This window comes from Sinocyclocheilus rhinocerous, unplaced genomic scaffold, assembly GCF_001515625.1.
Source record: "Sinocyclocheilus rhinocerous isolate Xijiao unplaced genomic scaffold, SAMN03320098_v1.1 scaffold461, whole genome shotgun sequence".
Lineage (NCBI taxonomy): Eukaryota > Metazoa > Chordata > Actinopteri > Cypriniformes > Cyprinidae > Sinocyclocheilus > Sinocyclocheilus rhinocerous.
The window spans coordinates 273,812-300,722 of record NW_015624123.1 but is presented as its reverse complement, the minus strand read 5'-3'; the positions used below and the strand labels follow the sequence as shown (position 1 = coordinate 300,722).

The 26,911-nt window shown below is 36.8% G+C and overlaps 1 protein-coding gene across 1 annotated transcript in view; it reads left to right on the top strand.

The window, feature by feature from the left end:
• The window catches only part of LOC107738000 (voltage-dependent T-type calcium channel subunit alpha-1H-like), a 105,533-nt gene that overhangs the window by 62,961 nt on the left and 15,661 nt on the right, over positions 1–26,911 (top strand). The window contains exons 9-25 of the mRNA XM_016549660.1: positions 1,762–2,545; positions 4,775–5,130; positions 12,899–13,050; positions 13,546–13,731; positions 13,948–14,065; positions 15,429–15,584; positions 17,036–17,123; positions 17,447–17,655; positions 19,487–19,864; positions 22,606–22,706; positions 22,811–22,928; positions 23,032–23,100; positions 23,185–23,369; positions 23,698–23,824; positions 23,908–24,033; positions 24,340–24,361; positions 24,885–25,091. Of these exons, the coding sequence (XP_016405146.1) occupies positions 1,762–2,545; positions 4,775–5,130; positions 12,899–13,050; positions 13,546–13,731; positions 13,948–14,065; positions 15,429–15,584; positions 17,036–17,123; positions 17,447–17,655; positions 19,487–19,864; positions 22,606–22,706; positions 22,811–22,928; positions 23,032–23,100; positions 23,185–23,369; positions 23,698–23,824; positions 23,908–24,033; positions 24,340–24,361; positions 24,885–25,091 (3,382 nt within the window). The remainder of the gene's footprint in view (positions 1–1,761; positions 2,546–4,774; positions 5,131–12,898; positions 13,051–13,545; positions 13,732–13,947; positions 14,066–15,428; positions 15,585–17,035; positions 17,124–17,446; positions 17,656–19,486; positions 19,865–22,605; positions 22,707–22,810; positions 22,929–23,031; positions 23,101–23,184; positions 23,370–23,697; positions 23,825–23,907; positions 24,034–24,339; positions 24,362–24,884; positions 25,092–26,911) is intronic.

The following is a 26,911-nucleotide window of genomic DNA, read 5'->3' as shown; positions in this document are numbered from 1 at the left end:
TCATTTAAGTTAAATTTTTTTTCCTCATTAATGTACACACAGCACCCCATATTGACAGAAAAACACAGAATTGTTGACATCTTTGCAGATTTATTAAAAAAGAAAAACAGAAATATCACATGGTCCTAAGTATTCACACCCTTGGCTGTGACACTCATATATTTAACTCAGGTGCTGTCCATTTCTTCTGATCATCCTTCAGATGGTTCTACACCTTCATTTGAGTCAAGCTGTGTTTGATTATACTGATTGGACTTGATTAGGAAAGCCACACACCTGTCTATATAAGACCTTACAGCTCACAGTGCATGTCAGAGCAAATGAGAATCATGAGGTCAAAGGAACCGCCTGAAGAGCTCAGAGACAGAATTGTGGCAAGACACAGATCTGGCCAAGGTTACAAAAAAAAATTCTGCTGCACTTAAGGTTCCTAAGAGCACAGTGGCCTCCATAATACTTAAATGGAAGACGTTTGGGACGACCAGAACCCTTCCTAGAGCTGGCCATCCGGCCAAACTGAGCTATCGGGGGAGAAGAGCCTTGGTGAGAGAGGTAAAGAAGAACCCAAAGATCACTGTGGCTGAGCTCCAGAGATGCAGTCGGGAGATGGGAGAAAGTTGTAGAAAGTCAACCATCACTGCAGCCCTCCACCAGTCGGGGCTTTATGGCAGAGTGGCCCGACGGAAGCCTCTCCTCAGTGCAAGACACATGAAAACCCGCATGGAGTTTGCTAAAAAACACCTGAAGGACTCCAAGATGGTGAGAAATAAGATTCTCTGGTCTGATGAGACCAAGATAGAACTTTTTGGCCTTAATTCTAAGCGGTATGTGTGGAGAAAACCAGGCACTGCTCATCACATATAGATATATATATATATGTGTGTGTGTGTGTGTGTGTGTGTGTGTGTGTGTACATATTAAAATTTATATAGGTGACATTACAAATAGATCTGTTTGTCAGTGTTATATTATTTAAAATTCAGAATTGAGAATGCCTTTGAAAATTACAGCTTGATTCCTGAATTGAGCAAAATATACCTAAATATACACTACCATTTAAAAGTTTAGGGTAGGTAAGATTTAATTAATTTTAATTCATATTTGTATTCAGCAAGGATGGATTAAATTGACTAGATATGTGGGGGCGTGTTAGAACGAGCCGTTTTAGGCAGGCGTGGTTGACTCTTAACTTTTATAAAGAATATCTCTTTGGATTTGAGACTTTAGTCTGCAACTTTTTCAGATCTTCTTTATGCACCAAGAGCTTGTAACACTCCAAAGAGAAAGGAAAAATTTAAATCGCATCATATGACCCCTTTAAAACCGACATTTATATTGTTGCAAAAGATTAAATTAATGCTAATTTTTGAACCTTCTATTCATCAAAGAATCATGAAAAAATTAATGGTTTCCACAAAAATATTAAGCATCACAACTGTTTTTGACATTGATAATAACAAGAAATGTTTCTTGATTAGCAAGTCAGCATATTAGAATGATTTCTTAAGGATCGTGTGACACTGAAGACTGGAGTAATGATGCTGAAAATTCAGCTTTGCCATCACATTTTAAAATTATATTACATTTAAAAATATATTAAAATGGAAATTTTTAATTGTAACAATATTTCAGAATATAACGGTAGTGTATACAGTATGCGCCAATTACATGTACGGTGTAAACCAGGCATTAAAGAGATTCTTTAAAGACTTCTTACGTTAGCTCATGATGATAAACTAAAGTGGCTTTTGTGTGTCTCAGGTGGGTTCCTTCTTCATGATCAACCTGTGCCTGGTTGTAATAGCAACCCAGTTCTCAGAAACAAAGCAGCGTGAGAACCAGCTGATGCAGGAGCAGCGAGCACGTTACCTCTCCAACGACAGCACCCTCGCCAGCTACTCTGAGCCGGGGAGCTGCTACGAGGAAATGCTCAGGTACATCAGCCACCTGTACCGCAAGGTGAAGCGCCGTGCTTCCCGCATCTACAGCGGCTGGCAGAGCAAGCGCAGAAAGAAGGTGAACCCCAACAGCGGGCTGAGTGGGGGAGGAGGAGGAGGCGGCGGCGGGGGGGCCAATGGTCACAGCAGGCACAGGGGTGGCGGACATTGGGTTCGCTCCATCCACAACCTCATCCAACAGCACCAACGGCAGCACTGTCACCTCAGCAATGGCAGCCCCAGTCCTGTGACCGCTACGGGGCCCGGCGAGGCTCTGGAAATGAGGTCCATCGCAATGGGGCCGCAACTGACCGTGTCCTCACAGCCAACCGCCATGCACAATCTTTCTTCCAGGACCCAGTCAGTGCACAGCATTTATCAAGGTGACTTTCAGGAGGCCCCGCAAGGGCGAACGAGCACCGCTGTGGGTGTGCCGGCGCTCGGGCGACTAAACAGCGGGATGAATTATCCGACCATCTTGCCCTCCCTCATTTGCAGCTATACAGGCAGCAGTTCTGCAGGGAAAGGAAGGAGGGGGTCGGATGCAAATACGGGATGTGATGCGATTGATCCCTTTGAGAAGCTGCACCAGCTCATGGGAGAACATAGTGAGTTTTTCATAGCCATTGTTTCCACTTCATATCAGGTCCAGTTGTAGTCACCTCACATAGCCTGTTTCAGGATAATGAAAGGCGTTCTGAGAAGTGATTGTTAGGCAGCCCTTTACCAATGTGACAGAAAATCAATACTTCAAATGTTAAAGTCATTAACACAATCTTTAAAGGAGTGAGGCGACTGCCAGCACTCCACTAGCAACTGTGGCTATCAAGCACTTTGAAATCTTATGCCAACATTTGATTCCTCTTGTCAGAAGGATAGGCAGTAAGCTTACTCTGTGATTGGAGGGAAAATATCAGTTGGCTTCCAATGATCTCATCTGCTGGGGTTTCTAGGTAAGCAGTAACCAGAAACCCAAATATAAAAATCCTCATTCTAAACCCATATAACTTCTTTTTTTAATTTAATTCACCTTTGCATACATTCAATTATGCGGTCTTAGGGCATCAGTGATGCCAAATGTCACTTGCTGGATATCTATACAACTATTTTAAGTTAAAATGTTTAATTTGAAAACTTGAATGGAAATATTCTCTCAAAGTGTTATGCACTAGACTGAGGTGAATTTTCTTGAGTTTAATGCCAGAAAAGTCAAAATGCACATTGAAGTTGTGTTTTATTTTATTTATTTATTTATTGTATAAAAGATGGGTTTTGACTATTTGGGCATAGAATATGAGGCAAGATGCTGGACATGGAACAAAAAGGAGTTTTCTTTTTTTACTCCAGAAGTCAGAAGTTATATGTCAACTAGTGGCATTCATTATGTGAGCTGTTTTACTCATTCTTCTGGCAAATTTTCTGAAATACGCTTTAAAAATGTGAAAAATTTGGTTGGAGACAGCAACTGGCTCTTGTGCATTTTGTAAGCAATTGTGACGTGTAGATAATATGACTTAAAAGATGGTTTACTCAGAAACTTTTCATCGATTACTCAACCTCATGCTCTAAGATTGTATGACTTACTTCTGTGGAACATAAAATTATATATATTTTATAATATAGCTTTTTTTATTGTCCATACAATGGAAGTCAATGGTAACCATTTAGTTTCAAGTATAATTCAAAATCTCTTCTTTTGTGTTCTGCAAAAGAGCAAAAGTCATAAAGGTTTAGAATGTCATGATGATGAATAAATGGTGACAGAATTTTCATTTTTGAGTGAATTATCCCTTTAAAATATGGCCTGTTCCTCACATAAAGTTGTTTCTCACATAAAAGCTTCAGAAGTCATGGAAGATGACAGAAAATGAATTTTGTTGTATTATCCCTTTAAATGTGTAACACTTCAAGGCATTACAGTGACAAATTTACCGCGGGGTCCCAGTACTGTATATGTTTGGAATGAATGAGTAGAATGTAGTGCATTTGGTTTTGCGTTAGGTTGTTTGTTCAGCCCCAGATAACCAAGGCATTTCTTTCATGCTCAAGCCAGTTTTAATTTCTATATCAGTCTGTTGCAGAATGACTATTTGTGGGTTTCTGTCAACAGGAATATGTACTGCATGTTTACTTCAAATTCACTGCCTCTGCCAACAGTAATTTTTGATTGCAGCTTGAGTCACCTCCACTTCAGCTCATTACCACAGGCTAAAGTGGGCCACTGTGAATGATTACGTCCTCAGGCAACACATTAGTATAAGAGTACAGCCACAGACATCCTCTGATTAGACCGATTAGTTTTATTTAAGATTGTGAGATCAAGAGAGGGTGAAGCACTTGAACAGAACACATAGAGCACTGCCTATTTTTCATGACCATGGCTAGATAAGTAAGCTACTAGACTAATAAACTAGCTGAAGTAAGCGGTTTTATTGGCTTGACTGCTAAAAATGGAATTAGGTGTCATAATTCAAATAAGCAACCTTACAATAAACATTAAGTTGGTTGTGGGATCTATTGATGTTTGAGTTAGACGCCAGATAGAGTAACTCATGTGAATGATTTAGACATGCACAATCAGTCCCTCCTGAGAGATGTCCTCAATTCAGAAGGAAGTAATGCACAAGAGAAACAGACAAATAAGCCTTCAGTGTTGGGGAATGTTACTTTTAAAAGCAGAATGATTACTAATTAAGTTACATTGTTACTTTGTATGCAAAAGTACCATTTGGCAAATGCTTCATTTACAAAAGATGCATCATAAAGCAAATGCAATACTTTTGCGTTTCCTAATTGCATTGACTAATTGTTGACTAACTGTGTTTTTTCCCATGTAGGCCACAGTCGTGTGCTGCTGCAGATGGCTGGTGTGGTGCCCAGTCCACTGCTTCTTGAGCTCCTGAGCTGCCCGTATTGTGCAAGGGCCCTGGAGACCATGGATGTGGAGCTCGGTGATTCAGACTACTCCAGATCAGAAGGGGACGTGGTGTACGAGTTCTCCCATGGAGCAGAGTTCAAACCCTGCCGTGCATCCCATCATAAAATCCTGGAGGAGCGTAACCGCCTGGCTCAGTACTGGGATGACTTCCGGGACAGATTGATACGCATAGTAAATAGCAAATACTTTAATCGAGGAATTATGATTGCCATCCTCATCAACACCTTGAGTATGGGCATTGAATACCATGAGCAGGTGAGTGCAAGTGTGGCTTCTTTAATGAATAGCCTGATTTTTCATCTGCTACTGTCAGACAGGACTTATATTACTTTAATATTGATTGGTGGTCAGGAAAAACAAAAGGATGGTTGTTATAAAGACTGCTTGTAAGGAAACAAAGCAATAAAACAGACCATATCATAACATATTCCTCATCAGAATTTCATGGGTGGTATGCACTGGGATTAGCTTGCTATTTATTTTTCATTCAGAAACAGTGATGAGGATTCATAGCCTTATTGGGTGAACAGATCTCCTGGTTATATAACTGTGTTGTGCTGCAGTGCCTCGGACTGCACTTCTATCTCTCCTTGCTGTGTTGTTTCAAGTTGCGATGTTTCCACTCTTGGTTTCATACCTAATCCTGTGGTTTGACATTTAGCCAATCAGATAGAGTTCTCGCAGTAAGAAATGTGTGTGGATGCTTGATATCATATAAAGTGGTTACAGTACATTTTCTGCTGCTGGTATTGTGTAGAGGAGTCTTGTGTATAAACTGAATACTTTTTATGAGTGGAAATTAAACATTTACTGACATTGTTGTATAATAAATAAAATAAATACTCAATCTTGGATTAACAGTAAGAATGGCCCGATGGCCTACTTCCAGGATTTCAGCCAGTTGATTCGAGTGCCAAGAAACATGCATTTTATGTCTTGCAAACGTGAACATTTGGTATTCTGTAATGTACTAATTGTTAGAAATTCTGCTAATTTAAATCTCATTAAAATTTCTGACACAAATGAGGCTGTCTAAGGAGCTGACAAAGTCTTAGAAGTATCAATTAGGAATAGTTGACAATTTTCAAAAAAGTTAAAGAACACCGACGCAACATCTTATTTCCATAATGACCAGCGCAATCTACCAAGGCCAGTGCAATGGGCAGGGCAGGTAAAAAAAAAACTGGCTCAACAAGGCCAGCAGAAAAAACATTCCTGCTCAATGTACTGTAAATTGCACTAGATTTGATAACTGCACTGTGGGTAGTACTTGTATGAAATTAAATATTGTAACTTTGCTAAAAGGCCATTTGGAGAGCGATTGTTGTTGAAATAATGTTTAGCAGCTCTGGTAGAAATAAGGTTCAGCTGCACCTTGCGGTGTCACACTTGACTTTACATCATTGAAAGAGCAATATTCACAATTGGAGGTAAGTACGCTAATAATAGATCTGAACAAACCCTTTTATCCTACATTTAATTATGTGTGATTATATATGATTGATTGGTTGCTCTTTGACTAAAGCATAGCTTATTGAATACCAATGTGGGTCCTAGGTAGCACGTCTGCTTCTGAAGTAAAATCTTTAATCGTTATGCTACTTTAAAGAACAGCTCATGTTGTCTAATTAAGCCAAGACACATAATAGGGATCTTTTAATCCTTATTTCAGAAGCAGAAGAGGTGAAAATAGTTAGCAGACATTTGTTATGGTGATTTGGGGATTTGGAGACCTCCTTGCATAGAAATTCTTAGGTCTGTTTTTAAAGAATTAACATAAATTCTACAGTAAAATGATTGTTATTTGAGCTGTAAAGTGTCTTTTGAGGTGAGACTACTTTTAGAGGTGGAAGAACTTCTTGTGATTGTGTTACCAATAGTGCTGGGCGGTATGACCAAAAATTTATATCACGGTATTTTTCAAAATTATACCGGTTTCACGGTACAAGACGGTATTTTTTTTTCATGCATGACCAGGTGTTAACCATATTTTCTACTTCATAACAAAAATAAAAACCGGTATTCGGTATGAACCGGTATACTGCCCAGCACTAGTTACCAATATCATTTCTGTGGGTAAGGTTTACAGAGTTCCACAAATAAATCAATGTATGGGAAACACTGGTAATGTATATCGAAATATCGGAAATGTGTTTAAAAATCATATCACCGTTATTGAAAAAAATTATATCGCGATACATATTGATATTGAATTATTGTCCAGCCCTAAGTTCCTGTAAACAGTGTTTTTGAGTTATGTTTTTTTTTTTTTTGTATGTCTGATAGTTTTAAGCATCTATTTGTGATGCTGCTTGCTTGTTGGCTAGTCTTTCATTATATGTTTATTTACATTAAATGTGCTTCCCGTATTAAATTGTTGTCGACATGTCACAAATACGGTCCATTATGGAAAGCTGTTTCCATTTCAGAGTAAAACAAAAAGGTTATTGCTACTTTATATATCACAACTGAAACTTTATTTACTGACATTTTGACTTTATTTCTTGTTATTGCAAAATAAATTATTTCCCAGTGTGGCTTTATATCTCACAATATAACTTTATCTCAAAATGTTACTTTATATCTGACGATATAACTTTAAATTTCACAATTGTGACTTTGTTTTTTCTCAGTTACTTTTTTATTGTTTCCTCTGATTTGGAAACAGGCTTTCATAGTCCACAAGCACTAAATAAAAAAATAAATGTAACTGCAAAAAATTGCCTGCAGTTAATACTTTGCACAATGTGATAGACAGGTTGTTTACGGAGTAATTGCCATTTACTTAAAATCAAATGGTTCAAGGCTTATCCATATAGGTGTTTGTTACTGTACTGCCAGCTATTGGAATACACTGTCGCCATAGTAGTTATTGAGGGAGGATTACAGGAATGAGATAAGGCTGGCTGCATTGATCTATGTACTGAATGCTTTTAGTATCTCAGCAGAGTCTCTGCACTCTCGAGTCAATCAGCCACCTAATCGGATTTACATGGGGCCACTGACAGTCTTCATTACTGCATCAGTCAAAGTCACTTCACAGAGGCTACGCCACTATTCACCCCATCACCGAAGACTCACGCATGTCTCCACTGCACATACAGTTATTTCACTTTGATAAATGATAGACATGTTCATTACCTCTGAGGCTGAATAGCTCACATGAAGTACTTTTGGGAAGTGGACACATCCTTGCAGTGAGATGTACCGTTCTCCTTCTAAAAGTATTTTGAAGCCGTTTGTATGGCATTTGTTGGCTGATTCTCGAGAAGGTGTAAACACAATGACTCTGTGGGTTTATCAAAACATTCCTCTGTTTGTTTGAACATCCTGACCAGCACAACATAGTAACAGTGGCTCAGCCAATGGCATGAGTTTAAGACGGGGCTGTTTGTTTCTGTGACCAATGGCAAAGTGATAGTTTTTAATGGCAATAGTTTTTTTTTTTTGTATATTATTATTCTTGAAGCTTTCCTGTTATGGACCCTTTTCACAAGACTGTGATGACGCGTTTAATGGTAATCAGCATCGTAAATCCTCGAAAGTTTTTCATACTTGTATTTAAAAAAAAATGTATCTACGTTTATAACACTATTCTTTGTATTATATCACCTTTGCATCAAATTACAAAAAAACAGTTAAGGCTAATGCGAGGGTGTTTCTAATGCAGTGTCTATGGGAGGGATGGTAAATTTGACATCGTTCTCTCTTCTGACTGCCGTTATCAGTCTCAATTTTTTCCTTTTATTGAAAGTCATGAAAACACTATCGTGGAGTTTTTTCTTTTGCTATTTGAATGCAAAAAATATATTTGTGGTGCTCTCCCATTCACTGCTCTTCAAGTTTACCCAACTATGACGACTTCCGCTGCTGAGAAACCCGGAAATGTGAAAAAGGTCCATTGTATTAATTGAAAGACTACAATGAATATTTATGCCTTTAAAAAATTATTTTGCCAAAGTGCAGTGTGTATCACCAAAAAGTTTCTAAACTTCAATAGTTTCCACTCTTCATTAGTTGGTTAAACCCCTAGCCCCGCCCCAAACTTAGACTTTTGGTTAAGCCAGTCTTTTTATGTCTAATCAATTTAGCTGAATAATAAACTAATTTCAAGTGAATAATGTATTCTGTAGTATGGAAGCCTGTTTCCACCACTGAATAAAAAATAAAGGTAATTGTGTTTTTTTATCTCACAATTCTGATGTTTTTTTCTTGCAATTGCGAGTTTACATCTTGCAATTCTGACTTTTTTTTTTTTTTGAAAGTCGAGTTTTTCTTTGCAAAGCAGATTATGTTTATTTGAATATTTGTTGGATTTGTTTGATGAATATTAGCACAAAATTCGCTCCATATAGTCGGGCTGCTCAAACAAATTGCAATTCAACTTGATGTCACTAGAGGCACAAAAAATTAAACGCTTTAAAGGTGCAGTAGGAGATCTTGGAAAATGCTAACTTTAGCCTGATAGCACTGAACGCGAACGTCCCACCCTCCCTACAAATCGCCGTTCAAAGCCACGCCCCCTGGACGCATATACACACACAAATCAGACGATCAGAGACAACATTACTACAATACATCATGTGTCATTCACCGGTGAGAAAACTTTAAAAGTACTACAATACCAGGAAGGAAGTTCGGGTTGTTGATGTTTGTCTGCCATTCTCGCTCTGTCTGCACAGCGTGCGTGAACGCGCTGATGACGTATCCTGTCTGCGTGAACCAGGTGCGCAGATGTATGCTAATACATACTTTGACAGGCAGGTAGGAAAGTCAATGAAAAATCTCGGACCGATTTCTTGGTCCTACGCCTTCCACAGAATATATAAATACAGATAAATACATTTAGACCACTTAACTTAATGATTGCTATCGGGATGTGAAGAGACTTTTAACCAGCATAACAAAAAATGTTTCTGAAGACAATCCCCTATTGCACCTTTAAAAGAAGTGTTGACCCATTACAGTAGGATGTAAGATAGATATTCATTGATACGTTATGCATCAAATACTCATTTACAAAGCACATGTGTGTATAGCTTCACCCAGATTCTCATCAAAATCATACATGTATTTATCAAACACATCATGCTGTGTTTATCTTCGGATTGTGCTGGTCATTGATTGGTTTAGAGCTGTAAAATGATGAGCATTATCGCAAATAGCCGTGAAAGTCACAGACAGTGTTGTTGTTTTTCATTCCTTTTGCCTTTTCTGAATTGCTCTGCTTTCAGAGGTTCATAAAGAAGTGGGGGATGTGTGTTATGCATCATGGGATATGATGGAGGAATGGGGCAGTAAAGGGTGCAGCAGCTGACTCCCTCTGGAGAAGTGCAGCAGTTCTCTGCTAACATCACTCTCCTTTAGTCTGCCATGTTGCCGCCACTGAAAACCCAGTGTCCCAACATGCATTTTCACTGTCGTCGCTTTTCCATTGCTCTGTCCAGCAAATGTGCTTGATGCAGCAGCAGTGGGAATTTGTAGCTTTCCACTCAGACAGACCATGTTCAGGAAAGCTGGGATTGATATTTGATTTGTGTGAAGTGTAAATGGCTCAGTCGAAAATAAAAAATGTCATCGTTTACTCACCCTCATGTTGAAAGGACATGAAAAGGACTTAATAAAGCCCCCACAAGCACCATAAAAGTATCATAAAAATAGTCCATACACTATATTCCTCTTCTGACCTCATACAATAGATTTGTGTAAGAAACATATAGAAATTTACATATTTACTGATTATTTTCACAGCACAATCGCAGCGTCTGTATTGTTGAATCAGTGAGTTCAAGAATCTGATTTGTGAACAAATTCTTAAGACCATGAATATTTAAATAATCTAAAGAACTTTTTTTTCCAGTATAAAGAAGCTTTTGTGGAATGGAAAGGTTCCATGGATGTTAAAGTTTCCAATGCCAATAAAGAACCTTTATTTCTAATAGTGGAAGAGTGGTCAAAATACTGTCACATTTAGCTTTGGAGGAGAAAAAAAGTCATGCAAGTTTGAAATGACATGATGGTGAGTAGATAATGACAGAATTTTTGTTTTTTGGTTGTGAGGTTGTTTGTGTGTTTGTTAGTTTGTGAACTATCCCTATATGGTTTTGTTGAAGAGGGGATGAGCTAGATTGTCTGGTTAGGATGTATCATAGACATAATATTGTTGTGTAATTGTATAACTTTCTAAAACAGAAATGCGCTAATCCTCTCTCGCCATTTTGTTGGAAAAATTATTCACAGGCTGGAAGATTGTGTTTAGAATTCATCACGACTTGGCTCAGTCTATGGCACTGCATAATGGCATGTGTCTCACTTTATGAGGAAAATTACACTAAACAATGTTTTTGCCCCATGGTATGTTTTTGAATCTGTTGCTTCAGAGTTGTTCTGGTAAATTAGCATCATATTTTTATTTCAAACCATATTACAGTTAACACACTTTAGCTATCTTGGCACCTGAGGTGGTGTCCGCTGCTGGAATAATGATTCATAAAGCCACCTGTTGGACACCACACACAAGCACATCTGTTTATGTATATATGTTGCATAAATTGTAAGCTTTAAATGGAAGTTTGCCCACTGAAAATGTGACTACCATCTGTTTTATGTTGACACTGCTAGCATGTTTTTCTGGTTTGGTTTATCTTGTTTTCTTTCAATACCAATGTACAAATAGCCTACTAAATTGATGATGCTAAAATTGTTTAGAACCAAAGATTGATGCCCGTAAGGCTGAAAATGCTTGTCTAATCTAACATTGCAGTCGAATAGGATATAATGAAGGGTTTTCATTATTCTTTTACTAATCCATTACTAATCTGTTGTTCCTGGGTAACAAGCAGTCTGGGGAAGTGGCATATAAATATTCATGAAGTACGTTGATTAATGTATGTAGATCAATGCAGGCAGCAGAGGCCGTGGAGCCCCCTAGTGGTGACCTGTCAGCGCAGTTTTACTTCAGTTATTTGCTGGATATGGTTTATACCTGCAAAGGTTTGTTTCAATTATGAGATAAGTATAGATAGCTTCTATTTTAATAGAAACATATTTCATTGCTAACAATTTACAATAAAGTTATTTGTTAATTCATGTTTGTTAATAATACATTAATGTTAATTTATACAACTTGTGTATGTAGAAATTACATTAGCATTATTAAATACTGTAAAATAATTGTTAGGCTAGTTAATGATATCTAATGCACTAATGCAGGTTTATGTGTCTTTAAAAGCACTGATAAGACAAGAGCAGTGAAACCCTATAGGCTCAAATGTACACTGGTTTTATCTTTCTAAACGGACGTGTTTAACACAGTGACTTTCAGCTTGCCCGTAGCGATGGTGATTGTCTAACAGTTTGACGTTTTGATTTTATAACCGTGTTAATGTGAGCAGTATCCAGGTGAATGCTGAGGGTTGCTGCTCTTATAATGGCCAGCAGAAGCAAGAGGCTCATATCATTGATGCTTCCTTTAAAATGTGTTTATTGATTTGCACTATGCTAAAGAACTGAAGAGTGCAGTAGTAATTCTTCAGTTCTTCAGCTGGTATAGTCTGCATCAGCAAATGTAAGGAGACTAATTCTCTGGCCCTGAAACTGCTTGTGATGGACAGATTTTAGAGGTAATGTCCGTCTGATTGATCTGCATTGCTTTGCTCTCAATAAAAGAGCTTATACTGCTTTGGGTTTTATTTTGCTTGTTTAACCTCAGCCCTGGAGCTGTTTGTGTGAAAATGAACAATCGTAATTGCTTCGAAATATCTTTATTATTTGGCCCAGAGGTATTGTGTTACATAAACTGTTCATTTATCATTCGAATGTGCTGCAGTTCTTTGTATTTATATACAGTAGTCTGACTCCCATCCTCAGGCGTTTCATGGGATGTTGTGAGAGTAAAGGTGTGTGAAGGTGCCATTATGAGGGTCAGTGATTAAGGTCACTCATATGTTATATTCCCAGCAGTATCTTGGCATGACTTTGGCCTGCAGAAGGTAATGAGGTGTGGCTCTGTTTCCTCTCACAGCCTGAGGAGCTGACAAACATTCTGGAGATTAGCAACATCGTCTTCACTAGCATGTTTGTCCTCGAAATGCTCTTCAAACTTCTGGCCTTTGGCATCTTTGGCTATATCAAGAACCCCTACAACATCTTTGATGGGATTATTGTAGTCATAAGGTAAGACCTTTTATTTATCTGTATGTGTCTATATCTTATATAATACTTAATAAAATACTAAACTTACTAAATATACAATGCATTTTAAAAGTTTTTAATGTTTTTGAAATAAATCAAAGCTGGATTTATTTGGATAATAATACAGTAAAAACAGTAATATTGTGAAATATCATTACAATTTGGCCCCAAACAGTTAGTGTATAATCAAATACGCAAAAAAACAGAAAATTTATATTTTGCAATTATGAAATGAAAAATATGGAATGTTAAAAAAAATAAATTAAAATGACCTAAAATTGTAGTAATTAAAAAAATGGATGTTATGCATCAGCTACCCAGAAGCTACTATGAAGGATAGTGGGAAATAATTTTTTTAAATACATATTCATTTAAACATACTGTATGTAAGCATTGTTGAGGTTATGATTTTTTTTATTTTATCTGAACTATTATATATAGAAATGCATTAAATATAACCATGTGTTTCTGTGACAGTGTGTGGGAGATCATAGGGCAGGCGGATGGGGGTCTGTCAGTGCTGAGGACGTTTCGTCTCCTGCGTGTGCTCAAACTGGTGCGCTTCCTCCCTGCTCTGCGCAGACAGCTGGTGGTCCTGATGAAGACCATGGACAACGTGGCTACATTCTGCATGCTGCTCATGCTTTTCATCTTCACATTCAGGTGCAGACCACACCCACAACTCACTCAGCCAATTAGAACCGAGCTTGGTGTGCAGTGTCACCAAGACTATAATCTTGATTTATAGAAAACACTGTGCAACATTAATTCTAGTTTGTGAGTAGTAATGTGCTGAAAATGTGTTGTCTTGTCATCAGCATAATTCTGGAATTAGCACAAATGTTTATTCATTTCATTTTTCTTTTACTGTCAATACAGCATTCTTGGAATGCACCTCTTTGGATGCAAATTCAGCCTGCAAATGGAGAATGGAGACACCATTCCAGACAGGAAAAACTTTGATTCCCTGCTGTGGGCCATTGTCACTGTGTTTCAGGTCAGAAGAGAGACTGTGCTGGCTGTGCTGGGGTTAGGCAATGCATACACTGGGGGGAAAAAATGGGTGTAGAAACAATTTTTTTACTAAGAAATTGCTTGTAAATTTCACAATAATTACAAAGAAATAGCAAGTAACACACTGAATTAAATTGTACATTTTTACGTAATCCAAGTTGTGTAGACCTCAAACAGTGTAGACCTGTCCTTAATACGAAACATTATTTTCAACTTTTATTTAATACTCTGAGACATTGACATATCAAATGCAGTGTGCCGTAAACAGTGTTGGCAAGGTTACTTTTGAAATGTAATAGGTTACAGATTACAAGTTACCCTATTTAAAATGTATTAAGTTGTGTAACTATTTCAGTTACTTTTTTAATGTAGCTGATTACATTTGATTACTTCTCTAAATTTCTAGCAAATGTTTTCAACTGCTAATCAGTTAATCAACTCTCAGACAGGTTGTAGCCTAAAGCTTTCAGCAGCAATGTGGATTGATGTACAATAACTGGCAGAAGTGGTGCACTGCAAATTCAAACAAGAGAACCAATCAAAAGCATCAGAATAGCATCACTTTACTAAATGGCCTTTAAAGGCATCGTGCACATCAAAACAGGCAAAGCAACAAATTAATATTATTTAACGTATCCTACTTTTTACAAAAAATATTCAGATGTAACCCCCTTTGTAATCGTTGACATATAAGTAACTGTAATTTAATTACACATTTTTTTCTCAGTAAATGTAATGGATTACATTTATTTCGTAATCAAATTACGTAACACTGTTATGTAACTAGTTACTCCCCAACACTGGCCATAAATAAATAAATTGCTTATGTCTCTCAGGTTAGGGTTATTTATGATATTATACATATTTGTATATCCCATGAACCTATTTATAAACTCCATATCAATATCTTGAGCTATATAGTAGCTACTATGCAGCTGCCTACAATGGAAGGCCTTTGTGTGCATTATTTCCTGCATTAGCACAATTTTCTGTGATGAAGCTGAGTTGCTGAACCTGCACTGTATCTGTATAATGCTGTACTGCAGCTATTCTCATTAGATTATCACAACATTATTTTGCAGTTAAAAAAGACTTAATTGCTAGACTGGGACAGCCAATTACTTTCACTTCAGTAAGAAGCAGAACTTTGAATAGTTTTTACAGTATCATCACAAAACACTACTCAAATTGGACCTACGGCATCAAATTCTGTATTAATTTCCTCCACTATGTAATTCAGATGCAGGAAATTACATGTACAAAACACTACTCTATTGCACATTTAATTGATACATCGCAGATTTTTTCCTCTTCTGTTTCTCAAGCTGCTTACGTTTGTATTTCAGATCCTGACCCAGGAAGACTGGAACGTGGTCCTCTATAATGGAATGGCTTCCACCACCCCATGGGCGGCTCTGTACTTTGTGGCTCTGATGACTTTTGGGAATTATGTGCTCTTTAACCTACTGGTGGCCATCTTAGTGGAGGGATTTCAGGCAGAGGTAACAAAAAAAAAACATCTATTTCAGCTGGCTCAGTTTCGGTAGTGTTTTTTTTTTCTAAAGATATGTGCACAAAGCAGTTGCTTTCTCCAGATAGTCTGGGGAGTTAAACTTCATTGCTCACTGCAGTCAACATAAAAATAAGTATTTGACCTAAGTATCATTCTTCCAAATAATATTTCGGCAGTCAAGACGTATGTTTTCTATCAGCTGTTGATAGAACCATTTTTGCAAATGAATGACTCTTTCGATTTAATCAGTCAAACTTTACAATTGTTCGTGATTCAGTTTGATTCATTTGAACAGTTCACTCAGGCACTGAATCGTTTGCAGTGGTTTCCTATACCAAATGGTAATGGGATACTTTATAAGACTGTTGGAAAAATGTTGGACGAGGTGGATATTTACGAAACAAAACTTGCAAATGTCTTCTATTGTTTGTTATAGTGACAAAGCAGTTTTTTATTGCACATACAGCTTGTGAACAACTGTAATCCAGGTAAAGCCAATTTATATCCAAACATCCAAAACATTATCAAAATACTGTCAAAATATTGGGACACTTTAAATAATTAAATTAATACAGCATCAAATGTAAAAAAGTAAAGAATGTGCTTCAATTAACTGCTTTTTTTACACCATGAATGTATAAAAATAAATATAAAACATCAAAATTTACATCTTATAAACCAATAAATCAACTCCATGTCTAAATCAACAGCTAAAATGAAGATTTGTTTAACAGTTGTAAGCCTTTGTGTTCATTACTTCAGATTTAGCTTAACAAGCATGAAGACGCTTGTGCCGTTTTTCACAGTCCTCACAACTTGTTTTGTACATGTAAAGTTTATATTATCTACAAAATAGAAATTAAATAAATATCGAATAGGAATTAAATCGAACATACTGTACATTATATATGTTAATTCGAACTCTAAATATGTAGCTAATATGCAAATTGGTCGCTCCTTGAACAAGGTTGAACTTGTGCTTCAGGGATTTACAGAATTTGGCTTCTTAAGCATGCAGATCTGTGCACAAACAAAGTAGCTGCTTTCTCCAGATAGTCTGGGGAGTTAAACTGCATTGCTGATACAGTGCTGCAGTGTTTGGCCCATCTGTCATGTTGGGGACTGTGTGAATTGTGAACTTGTTATTAGTAGGTGTAAACCTGCAAAGGCTAAAACAAACACCAACTTCGCACAACCCTAACCGCAATCGAGGTCTAACAGGGTAGCAGACAGAGTACTGATAATATGGGCACCACAGCTGTCTGTATGCACAGCAGGCTGTGACTGAGTGAAGGCCAGTGTGTTGTTGATGCCAGAGGCCGACGTCCTCTGAGAGAACGGCTCCTGTTTAGCTTCAGTGCATCCTGAATAACACTTTAGTGGGCTGAGTGGTTACTGAAATACTGGGAGCTGTCCACAGAAAGCTCTTGTGTTTTGCAGGGAGATGCTAACAGGTCAGATGCAGATGAGGAAAAGCGCTCGGTGAACTTTGAAGAGGAAGAGAAGATGGGGGAATTACGAGCTACAGGTTACTTTCTTTTACACATAAAATGTTATTGCCGGCTAACATGTAAAATGCACACTTTTTACACAACATAGATTTCTCCTATTCTTAGCCTGTTCATTCAGGCATATAGTTAAGTTCATTTCAGACCCCATTAAAGAGGCCAGTGGTCCTCTAGAACCACATCACCATTTCACATATATGAATCTACTGTGGAAAATGCCCTTTTTATGTGTCCTTCTTCCATTTACTTTTACTACTTTGTCATTCATGGATAATCATTTTTTATTTTGTTTACTGGATGGTGATGACTTTCTTTGAATGACCCCTTTTACTTCCACCAACAGAGTTGAAGATGTACTCTCTGATGATGTCAGCGAATGGGCATGTGGATCCTCGAGGCACTTTGCCTCCTCCAATCATCATGCGCACTGCTGCCACCCCCATGCCCACTCCGAAGAGCTCACTCGGCCCCGAGTCGGTGTTTGGTTTGACCGAGTCCAGGCGGGGCAGTGGCATCTCAATAGATCCAAATGCTTTTGATCAAAAATCCCTGGTAAGAAAAAAACAGCTGTTAAATTACAAACAGGTGTCCATTACAGTGACATCACATATAGATTGCTTGAGCATACAGTACAGTAGTGAAAAGAACATAAAACAGGAAGTGACGTCTTCATTTATCATTATGACATGCGTAGATTAGTTCAGGTTTCTACGTAATGTCATGTTCTACGACGAAAATACTACGAAGATAATTATTAATAAAAAATGTATGATATTTTACTTTCTACAATATTTTACCTCGACAAAGTATTGTAGAATATGTTTTAAATATTTTTTTTAAAACATGATTAATATGTGTACACTTAATACAACGTATTCAAGGTGTATAGACAACATGACATCACTTTCTGTTTGATAGTTGCACCGCATGATATTTTTATATTCATTACATTTAAACCTTTCCTGAAAGTGGTATGCTTTTTCAAAATAAAATAAAACAAACATAAATATGAAGAACAAATTTTTTTTTACAAACATGGCACATTTTTAAACTATTTTCTTCATTTTTTTGTTTCTTCATTGTTTGTCACTGACTCATACCTTTAAAGGGGTCATATGATGTTGCTAAAAAGAACATTATTTTGTGTATTTGGTGAAATGAAATGTGTTTATGCGGTTTAAGGTTAAAAATAAATTCTTCATATAAACAAAACGTACTTACAGTCTTTGAGTCAGAACAGCCGGCATTGTAGTCTACTCTACCAGGATCAGGAACTTGTAACACTTCAAAGAGAAACGAAAAATTGAAATCTCATCATATGACCCCTTTAATGTAATGTCTCTTTAACACTAGAGCTACTGGAATTCTATAACTACTAGAATGGCCATAGCGGTCATTCTGACCGTTCATACTTGACTGAACTGAATGCCATTTTTGTCATATCATATTTACATTCGAAGCTTCTTTTGAGGTTTTAAAATGAAGCTTTGAATGTCTGCAGCTGGATGCAATAATCGCATGCCAATGTGCGTTGGCTCGTTTAGTTTACACTCGAAGTAGATTGGTCTCTCTAAGCGAGATCCCAATTTCGTCGGTCATCCGACGTGACGTCTCCGTTCCCTCCTTCAGGGAACGAGGGTTACCATACGTAACCGAGACGTTATATGGGTTTTATTTCAGCAAAGTTATTACATTTTAAAATTTAAAAACGGTCAAAATGACGGCCATGAAACTTACAATATTAAAACGCAATTTATTAAAAGTTTAACAAAAATTACATTTTTAAGGCCCTTTTAAATGTTTGATTTTTTTTTTTTCAAAGTGTCTGTCAAATGCATAAATGTCATTTTGTGTTTTTTTTTTTATTGTTCATTGCTATTTATTTTACTATAGTCAGGGGCATTGCTAGACACAGGGCCATGAGCCTGAGTAAAATACTGCTGTTCCCCATTAAAATATTATTAATAAAACTGTTCTTTTTGATTCACTTTGATTCATTCGGACAGTTCCCTCATGCAATGAATCATTTGCAACTGTTTCTCTCACCAAAACCTTAAGTGATTACTTTATAAGACAGAAAACAAACAATCAAAAAATGGATGAGGTGGATATGTACCTTAAATCCACTGTAGGAAACAAAACTTGCAAATGTCTTCTATTGTTTGTCAGTGACAAAGCAGCTTTTTATTGCGTGTACAGCTTGTAAACAACTCTCTACTGCAGATAAAGCCAGTTTATATGCAAAACATCGTCAAAAAATATCAAAATATGGGGACACTTTTCGATGTGCCCCAGTACTAATGAAAGGCTAGAAATGACTGTAGTTCTTAATTGCAGGAACAAGCAATATGTGTAACGTAGGCATATTCCTTTACTATCCCAGACTAGCCCAAGAAGATCTCCATGCCACCCCCGTGGCTCAGGCAGTAACTGGGGCAGCCGCAGGTCAAGCTGGAACAGCTTAGGACGGGCGCCAAGTTTGAAAAGGAAGGACACGTCTGGGGAGAGGGAGTCTCTGCTGTCTGGGGATGGCAGGGGCAGCTTTGAGGACGAAGACTTGGAGGTGGAGAAGCTGGCCAATATCAGTGTGGGCTCACTGCAGCATCCCAGCTCTCTAGATATCCCTGAGCTGCCCCAAACCCCCAGCTTCAGCTCACTGGGAGACTACCACGACTGCAATGGAAGAAGCCTGCACCTGCCATCTGAGCTGTCTGCCAACCTCAGCAAGGAAGACTCCATTGCAGAGGAGGACATGGATGATGTAAGTTATGGTTTAATGCAGTGTTGTTTGTTATAGTCAGACAGTGCTTATGACTTGCTTTTCGAAGATGTCTTCCCAGGGGTTTGTCTTGTGAGGAGACAAATTGGCATGCTGTAATTGATCAGCCCCGTAGTCTGAAGGCAGTAATTGTTTTTCTTGGTGGGTGAAAAGTGACCTTTATTGGTGTCAGAGTGATGATATCTGCTCACTCAAGAGGCCTCGTCTTGAAATTGAGTTTCAAGTGCTGTGAAATAAACAGAAACCAACAGGGCTACACTACAGGCTTACATACAAATAACATACACAACCAGCCAAAAGTCTGGACTTGCACAACTTATTCTTTATTTTTTACTCATTTTAGAATAGTAGTAATCTTTAAAACGTTTGGATTTTTTTAAAGAAAAAAACAAAAGTTTATATTTCTGTTCTGTGCTGTTCTTTTGAAGTTTCTATTCATCAAAGAATCCTGAAAAATGAATATATTATGGTTTCCACAGAAGTATTAAGCAGCACAACTGTTTTCAAAATTGATAATAAGAAATGTTTCTGGAGCAGCATATTAATCAGCATATTAGAATGATTTCTGAAGGATCATGTGACACTGAAAACTGGAGGAATGACTGCTTAAAAAGTCAGCTTTAACATTTTAAAAAATATTTATATCTGCTCACTCAAGAGGCCTCGTCTTGAAATTGAGTTTCAAGTGCTGTGAAATAAACAGAAACCAACAGGGCTACACTACAGGCTTACATACAAATAACATACACAACCAGCCAAAAGTCTGGACTTGCACAACTTATTCTTTATTTTTTACTCATTTTAGAATAGTAGTAATCTTTAAAACGTTTGGATTTTTTTAAAGAAAAAAACAAAAGTTTATATTTCTGTTCTGTGCTGTTCTTTTGAAGTTTCTATTCATCAAAGAATCCTGAAAAATTAATATATTATGGTTTCCACAAAAGTATTAAGCAGCACAACTGTTTTCAAAATTGATCATAAGAAATGTTTGACTGAATGAATGACTGCTTAAAAAGTCAGCTTTAACATTTTAAAAAATATTAAAAATTTTATTTATTTTTTACTCATTTTAGAATAGTAGTAATCTTTAAAACGTTTGGATTTTTTTAAAGAAAAAAACAAAAGTTTATATTTCTGTTCTGTGCTGTTCTTTTGAAGTTTCTATTCATCAAAGAATCCTGAAAAATGAATATATTATGGTTTCCACAGAAGTATTAAGCAGCACAACTGTTTTCAAAATTGATAATAAGAAATGTTTCTGGAGCAGCATATTAATCAGCATATTAGAATGATTTCTGAAGGATCATGTGACACTGAAAACTGGAGGAATGACTGCTTAAAAAGTCAGCTTTAACATTTTAAAAAATATTTAAAATTTTATTTTAAATTGTAATAGTATTTCACAATATTGCTGTTTTTACCGTTTATTTTTGATCAAATATATCTTTGGTGAGAGCATAAGAGACTTCATTTAAAAACATAAAAAAATCTTACCAACTCCAAATTAATGAATGATATGTCGCTTTGGAAAAAGCATCTGCTAAATGAATAAAAGTTATAAAAAATTAATAAATTTAAAAAAAGGTTGTCTTTTATATTCCTGAAATTATTTTATTTCTTGCAAAAAAAAATTTGAGTTATGCATCATGGAGCCACTACTGAGCTGTTGAAAAAAAGAGAAAAACACTCACTTTCAATTGTTTGAAAGGAAGTATTAAGCAGCACAACTGTTTTCAAAATTGATAATAAGAAATGTTTCTGGAGCAGCATATTAATCAGCATATTAGAATGATTTCTGAAGGATCATGTGACACTGAAAACTGGAGGAATGACTGCTTAAAAAGTCAGCTTTAACATTTTAAAAAATATTAAAAATTTTATTTTAAATTGTAATAGTATTTCACAATATTGCTGTTTTTACCGTTTATTTTTGATCAAATATATCTTTGGTGAGAGCATAAGAGACTTCATTTAAAAACATAAAAAAATCTTACCAACTCCAAATTAATGAATGATATGTCGCTTTGGAAAAAGCATCTGCTAAATGAATAAAAGTTAAAATTAATAAATTTAAAAAAAGGTTGTCTTTTATATTCCTGAAATTATTTTATTTCTTGCAAAAAAAAATTGAGTTATGCATCATGGAGCCACTACTGAGCTGTTGAAAAAAAGAAAAAGAAAAACACTTTCAATTGTTTGAAAGGTGCTGCATGGTGTTAACTGAAACGACATAATTTAGTACATGAAAAAAGTTCATAAAAACTGCATAAAAGTGTCAGTGCTTCATATGAACAAGTGGAAGTTAGTTGGAAATGTTATTATAATGATTTCCCACAATTGTATTACCATCCGCATAATTACAGCTGCTTCATAGTGTCATTTCTTCAAGTTAATCCATCTTTCTAGCCAAGTACCTAGCATCAATTAGACGTTTAGACAAAAAGGATTTTAATTGTGCAAAATGTATACTGCAGAAAACACATTTGGAAAATAAACAGTTGGGCTACAAAATGGTAATTCATCAAATTTAAACAAGCATCCATTTGAATCCCTCTTTATTGATATATTGAATCGAGACCATTAGCGTAATGTTTATAACCGGAGGTTCTTATCTACACTAAATACTTTAAACTCCTGACAATGCTGTAGTTAGTGTTTAGAGCTGTAGTAATTAGCTGTAGTTCTTGTTCAGTTTGCTTATACATCTCTCTTGTGGGTTACAGAGCTTCTGTTTCCGTCTCAAGAGGACGTTTGAGGCATATAAACCTAAGTGGTGTAAAGATCATGAAGAGTGGTCCCTTTACCTGTTCTCTCCTCAGAACAAGTAAGCATTTGCCATCTCCAACAACAACTGGCCAATTACTGCTTTCCTTTCAAAGTTTCACATTCAGTTTTGAAATGCAATATTGTTATACAATTCTGTCCTAGGTTTCGGATGATGTGTCAAAGGTTAATTTCTCACAAGTTGTTTGATCATGTAGTCTTGGTATTCATCTTCCTAAACTGCATTACCATTGCTCTGGAAAGACCCTCTATTCAGCCATCTGTAAGTTTGCTCAAGTACAATCATGGCCATTTGCATCTAATATTTGGTGTTGTCATGCTTACTGGATGTACGATACAGTATGTCCTTTTGTTCTTCATTTCAGGAGCGAAAGTTCCTCAGTATCTCCAATTATGTTTTCACTGTGATTTTTGTTGCTGAAATGACTGTGAAGGTATGGTACAGGTTTTTTCTCTATATATAAGGAGTATTCATTCCACAAAACACTCTTACAGATGTGATATGGCTTGTGTTAAAGGTGGTGGCCCTCGGCTTCTGCGCCGGGAAGCAAAGTTATCTGCAGAGCACCTGGAATGTTCTGGATGGGGTGCTGGTCTCTGTCTCTCTCATTGACATTCTGGTCTCTCTGGCCTATACTGGTGGAAACCGAATCCTTGGCATCCTGAGGGTTCTTCGTCTGCTGAGAACTCTGCGGCCGCTGAGGTGAGTCAGCGAAAGGTCACAACGCGCCTGTCTGAGGCTCAAGCAATCAATGAAATCCGCTACATGGTCATTGCTCCAGTTAAGGAATAAACTGAAGGTTAATTATGTGGTTGCATTATCTCCTGAGTCTACATGCTAAAAGCCCCTTCTCACTTACCGATTCAACTAAAGCTTAAAGTCTATTATCCTTGAATTATTTGAGAGGTAAGACTAAGCAGAGGTTTATCGATCTTAAAGGTTTGTACCAGACAATTGTACCATTACATAAATGTTCCTGGAATTCAAACAGGGTGAAATAGGTTGCGCCTTTGTTTTTTCACATAAATAGAGTGATTAGTCGTGCTCCTGGACTGAAGCTGGTGGTGGAAACGCTAATAACGTCCCTGAGGCCCATTGGGAACATTGTGCTGATCTGCTGTGCCTTCTTTATTGTCTTTGGCATTCTTGGAGTTCAGGTAATTGCTTCAAGTGCTACATGCTTTTCAACAGAAATGTGAGGGATTTTCAGATAACGCAGTTGCGATATTATCAATTACAGCTCTTCAAAGGAAAGTTTTACCATTGTGAAGGTGGCGACACCAAAAACATCACCAATAAGTCTGATTGTCTTCAAGCAAACTACAAATGGATTCGGAGAAAGTACAACTTTGACAACTTGGGACAGGTAAGTGTTATTCATTGGTTTGGACACATTTAAAGCGATAGGTCATTAATTACTCACCCTCATGTCGTTCTAAACCCGTAAGACGTTCGTTCATCTTTGAAACACAAATTAAGATATTTTTGATGAAATCTGACAGCAACACAACTACCACGTTCAAGGCCCAGAAAGGTAGTAAGGACATCATTAAAATAGTCCATGTGACATCGGTGGTTCAACTGTAACATTATGAAGCTACGAGAATACTTTTTGTGGCAATGAAAATGAAAATAACTACTTTATTCAACAATTTCTTCTCTTCCCTGTCAGCCTTCGATGCACGTTCACGAGAGTACCACAATGCATGCGTGCAGTGCTGCTGATGCAGGAGCCGGCGTTCTGGCGTAGAAACCGGATGCACTGAGACTTGTTTGCAAAGAGAGTGATGCATCGTGGTACTCTTGTTAATGTGCATCAAGGACTGTCACAGAAGAGAAGAAATAGTTACATTACTTTATTTCATTATTTTTAGGGTTGCACTATATTAAATTTAGATAAATTATCGGGCGATATGGGTGAAATTGACATCATTTTTATTGCTCCGATAAATAAATGAAATCCGATAAAGTACTCTTGCTGGTAAATTAATCAATCAGTCTGATTTATCCGAGATTCATCTGCTTTCCGAGTGAAAGTGACTGCAGCTTTAAAACTGCGTCGCGCTCATTACGTCATCACCCGTGAACATGTCTTTTTCTCGGTGGCAGTGGAGGACATTACCATTGCTATTTGCAAAGCATGTTCAGCAAGGATTTCGAGAGGAGGAAAAAAGGCGTCAAGTTTTAATACAACAAATCTTATATCTCACTTGAAAGGTCGTCATCGCGGCGAAGCTGTACTAAAAGAATATGAAGCAGCCGCGGCAGCAGCTACTAGCGCTAAGCCCAAGTCAAATAAATCCCAGTTCCCAGACCTTGCCTCACTTACACAGAAATACCTGTCAACCCCTTGCCCCAGCATAGACAGTGAACGTTTATTTCCTGCTGCTGCAAATGTTATGGATGAAAAAAACACAGAATTGGGTGTGAGAAGTCAGAGATGCTTCTGTTTATCAAGAATCTCCCACTAATGCCCTCACATAACAAATAGAAAAGACAAATAGACATTAAACAGAGACAAGTGAAAAGATATATACTTTAGAGGAGGGTAAGACATGTTGAATAGTGCAAATTGGAAATCATTTTAAGTTTATTATTATTTATTTTATGTTAAACTATATCATTTCAGAGAAATCTCTATGCCCTATTTACTTTTGAGGATGCACTTTTGTTTTTCTTTTTTTCGAGGTTGACAAATGTCAATGCATTTTATTTATTACGTATTTGAAAAACATGACTTAAAGTCAATATACCTTTCTCATCCTCATGCACTAAAAGTTGAATAGATGCATTTCTTTGTTATGCATGAAATACTTGAATATAAATTTGTTTTTAATAAGTTGTTAATTGCAGGTAAACCATAGTTCTGTCATAGTTCTGTTAAACTCTTTCTGTTACTGAGTATTGTGGTGCCTTACACAAAAAATAAACACATTTGAAGAGTCAGGACTGATGTTTGCTATTATAGTTAGGCCAGAGCTACTAAAATATCAGTTTAATCAGTGCTTTTTAGATTTTCTATTCTCCTGGGTGCACAAACTGTAGATTATATGAAAATTATAATAAAAAAATATGAACTTATTGGTTATTGGTATCGGTATCAACCATAAGAAGGACTTAATTATCGGTTATCGGTATCGGTTAAAATTTTACATATCGTGCATCCCAAAAGTTGCTTTTAATATGTTATGATCATGGCACGATATGTGGCGCAATGGCCAAAAATGTCAGTCTGCATGTGTACTTAGACCAAAGAGTGCGTCCTCTGTGAACGACTGCCAAGTTTACACTACCGTTCAAAAGTTTTGGGCCGGTAAGATTTTTTAATGTTTTTGAAGTCTCAAAAACAAAGTCTCTTATACTCACCAAGGCTGCATTTATTTGATCAAAAATAAAGTAACAGTAAAATGTAAGTAAAAATGTAATTTATTCCTTTGATGTATCCCATTACTCCAGTCTTCAGTGTCACATGATCCTTCAGAAATCATTCTAATATGCCGATTTGCTGCTTAAGAAACATTTATTACTGTTATCAGTGTTGAAAACAGTTGTGCTGCTTAATATTTTTGTAGAAACCATGATAAATTATTTTCTCCTGATTCAAAAGAACACCATTTATTTGAAATAGAAGTCTTTTGTAACAAATGTTTTTACTGTGACTTGTTCACTTTAATGCTTCCTTGGTGAATACAAGTATATAGTTGTTTAAAAAATCTAACTCACCCCAAACTTTTGAACAACAGTATATATCAGACAGATACAAACTCCATTGCAAAATGGATTGCTATGGACCGTTGGGCAGTGATAGGCTTATGATCAATGATGCTGAAATGAAATTAACAATGTACTGGCTTCTAAAGCCACTTTTTATATTCAAGGATTCAGTCCTCTCCTGTTGTGTCTTTGATTTATCTTCATTTGGGGATTTGCTAAGCAAAACTGATAAATGCATTTAATTTAATTAATCAGCAAAGTTAAAGGGTTAGTTCACCCAAAAATTTTGTCATTAATTAGTCACCCTCATGTCGTTTTAAACCCATAAGACCTTCGTTCATCTTCAGAACACAAATTAAGATATTTTTGATGGAATCTGAGAGCTGTCTGACCCTGCATAGACAGCAACGCAACTGAAACGTGAAAGTCCAGAAACGTAGCAAGGAGATCTGTAAAATAATTCAAGTGACATCAGTGGTTCATCCGCAATTATACGAAGCTACGAGAATACTTTTTGTGCGCAAAAAAAA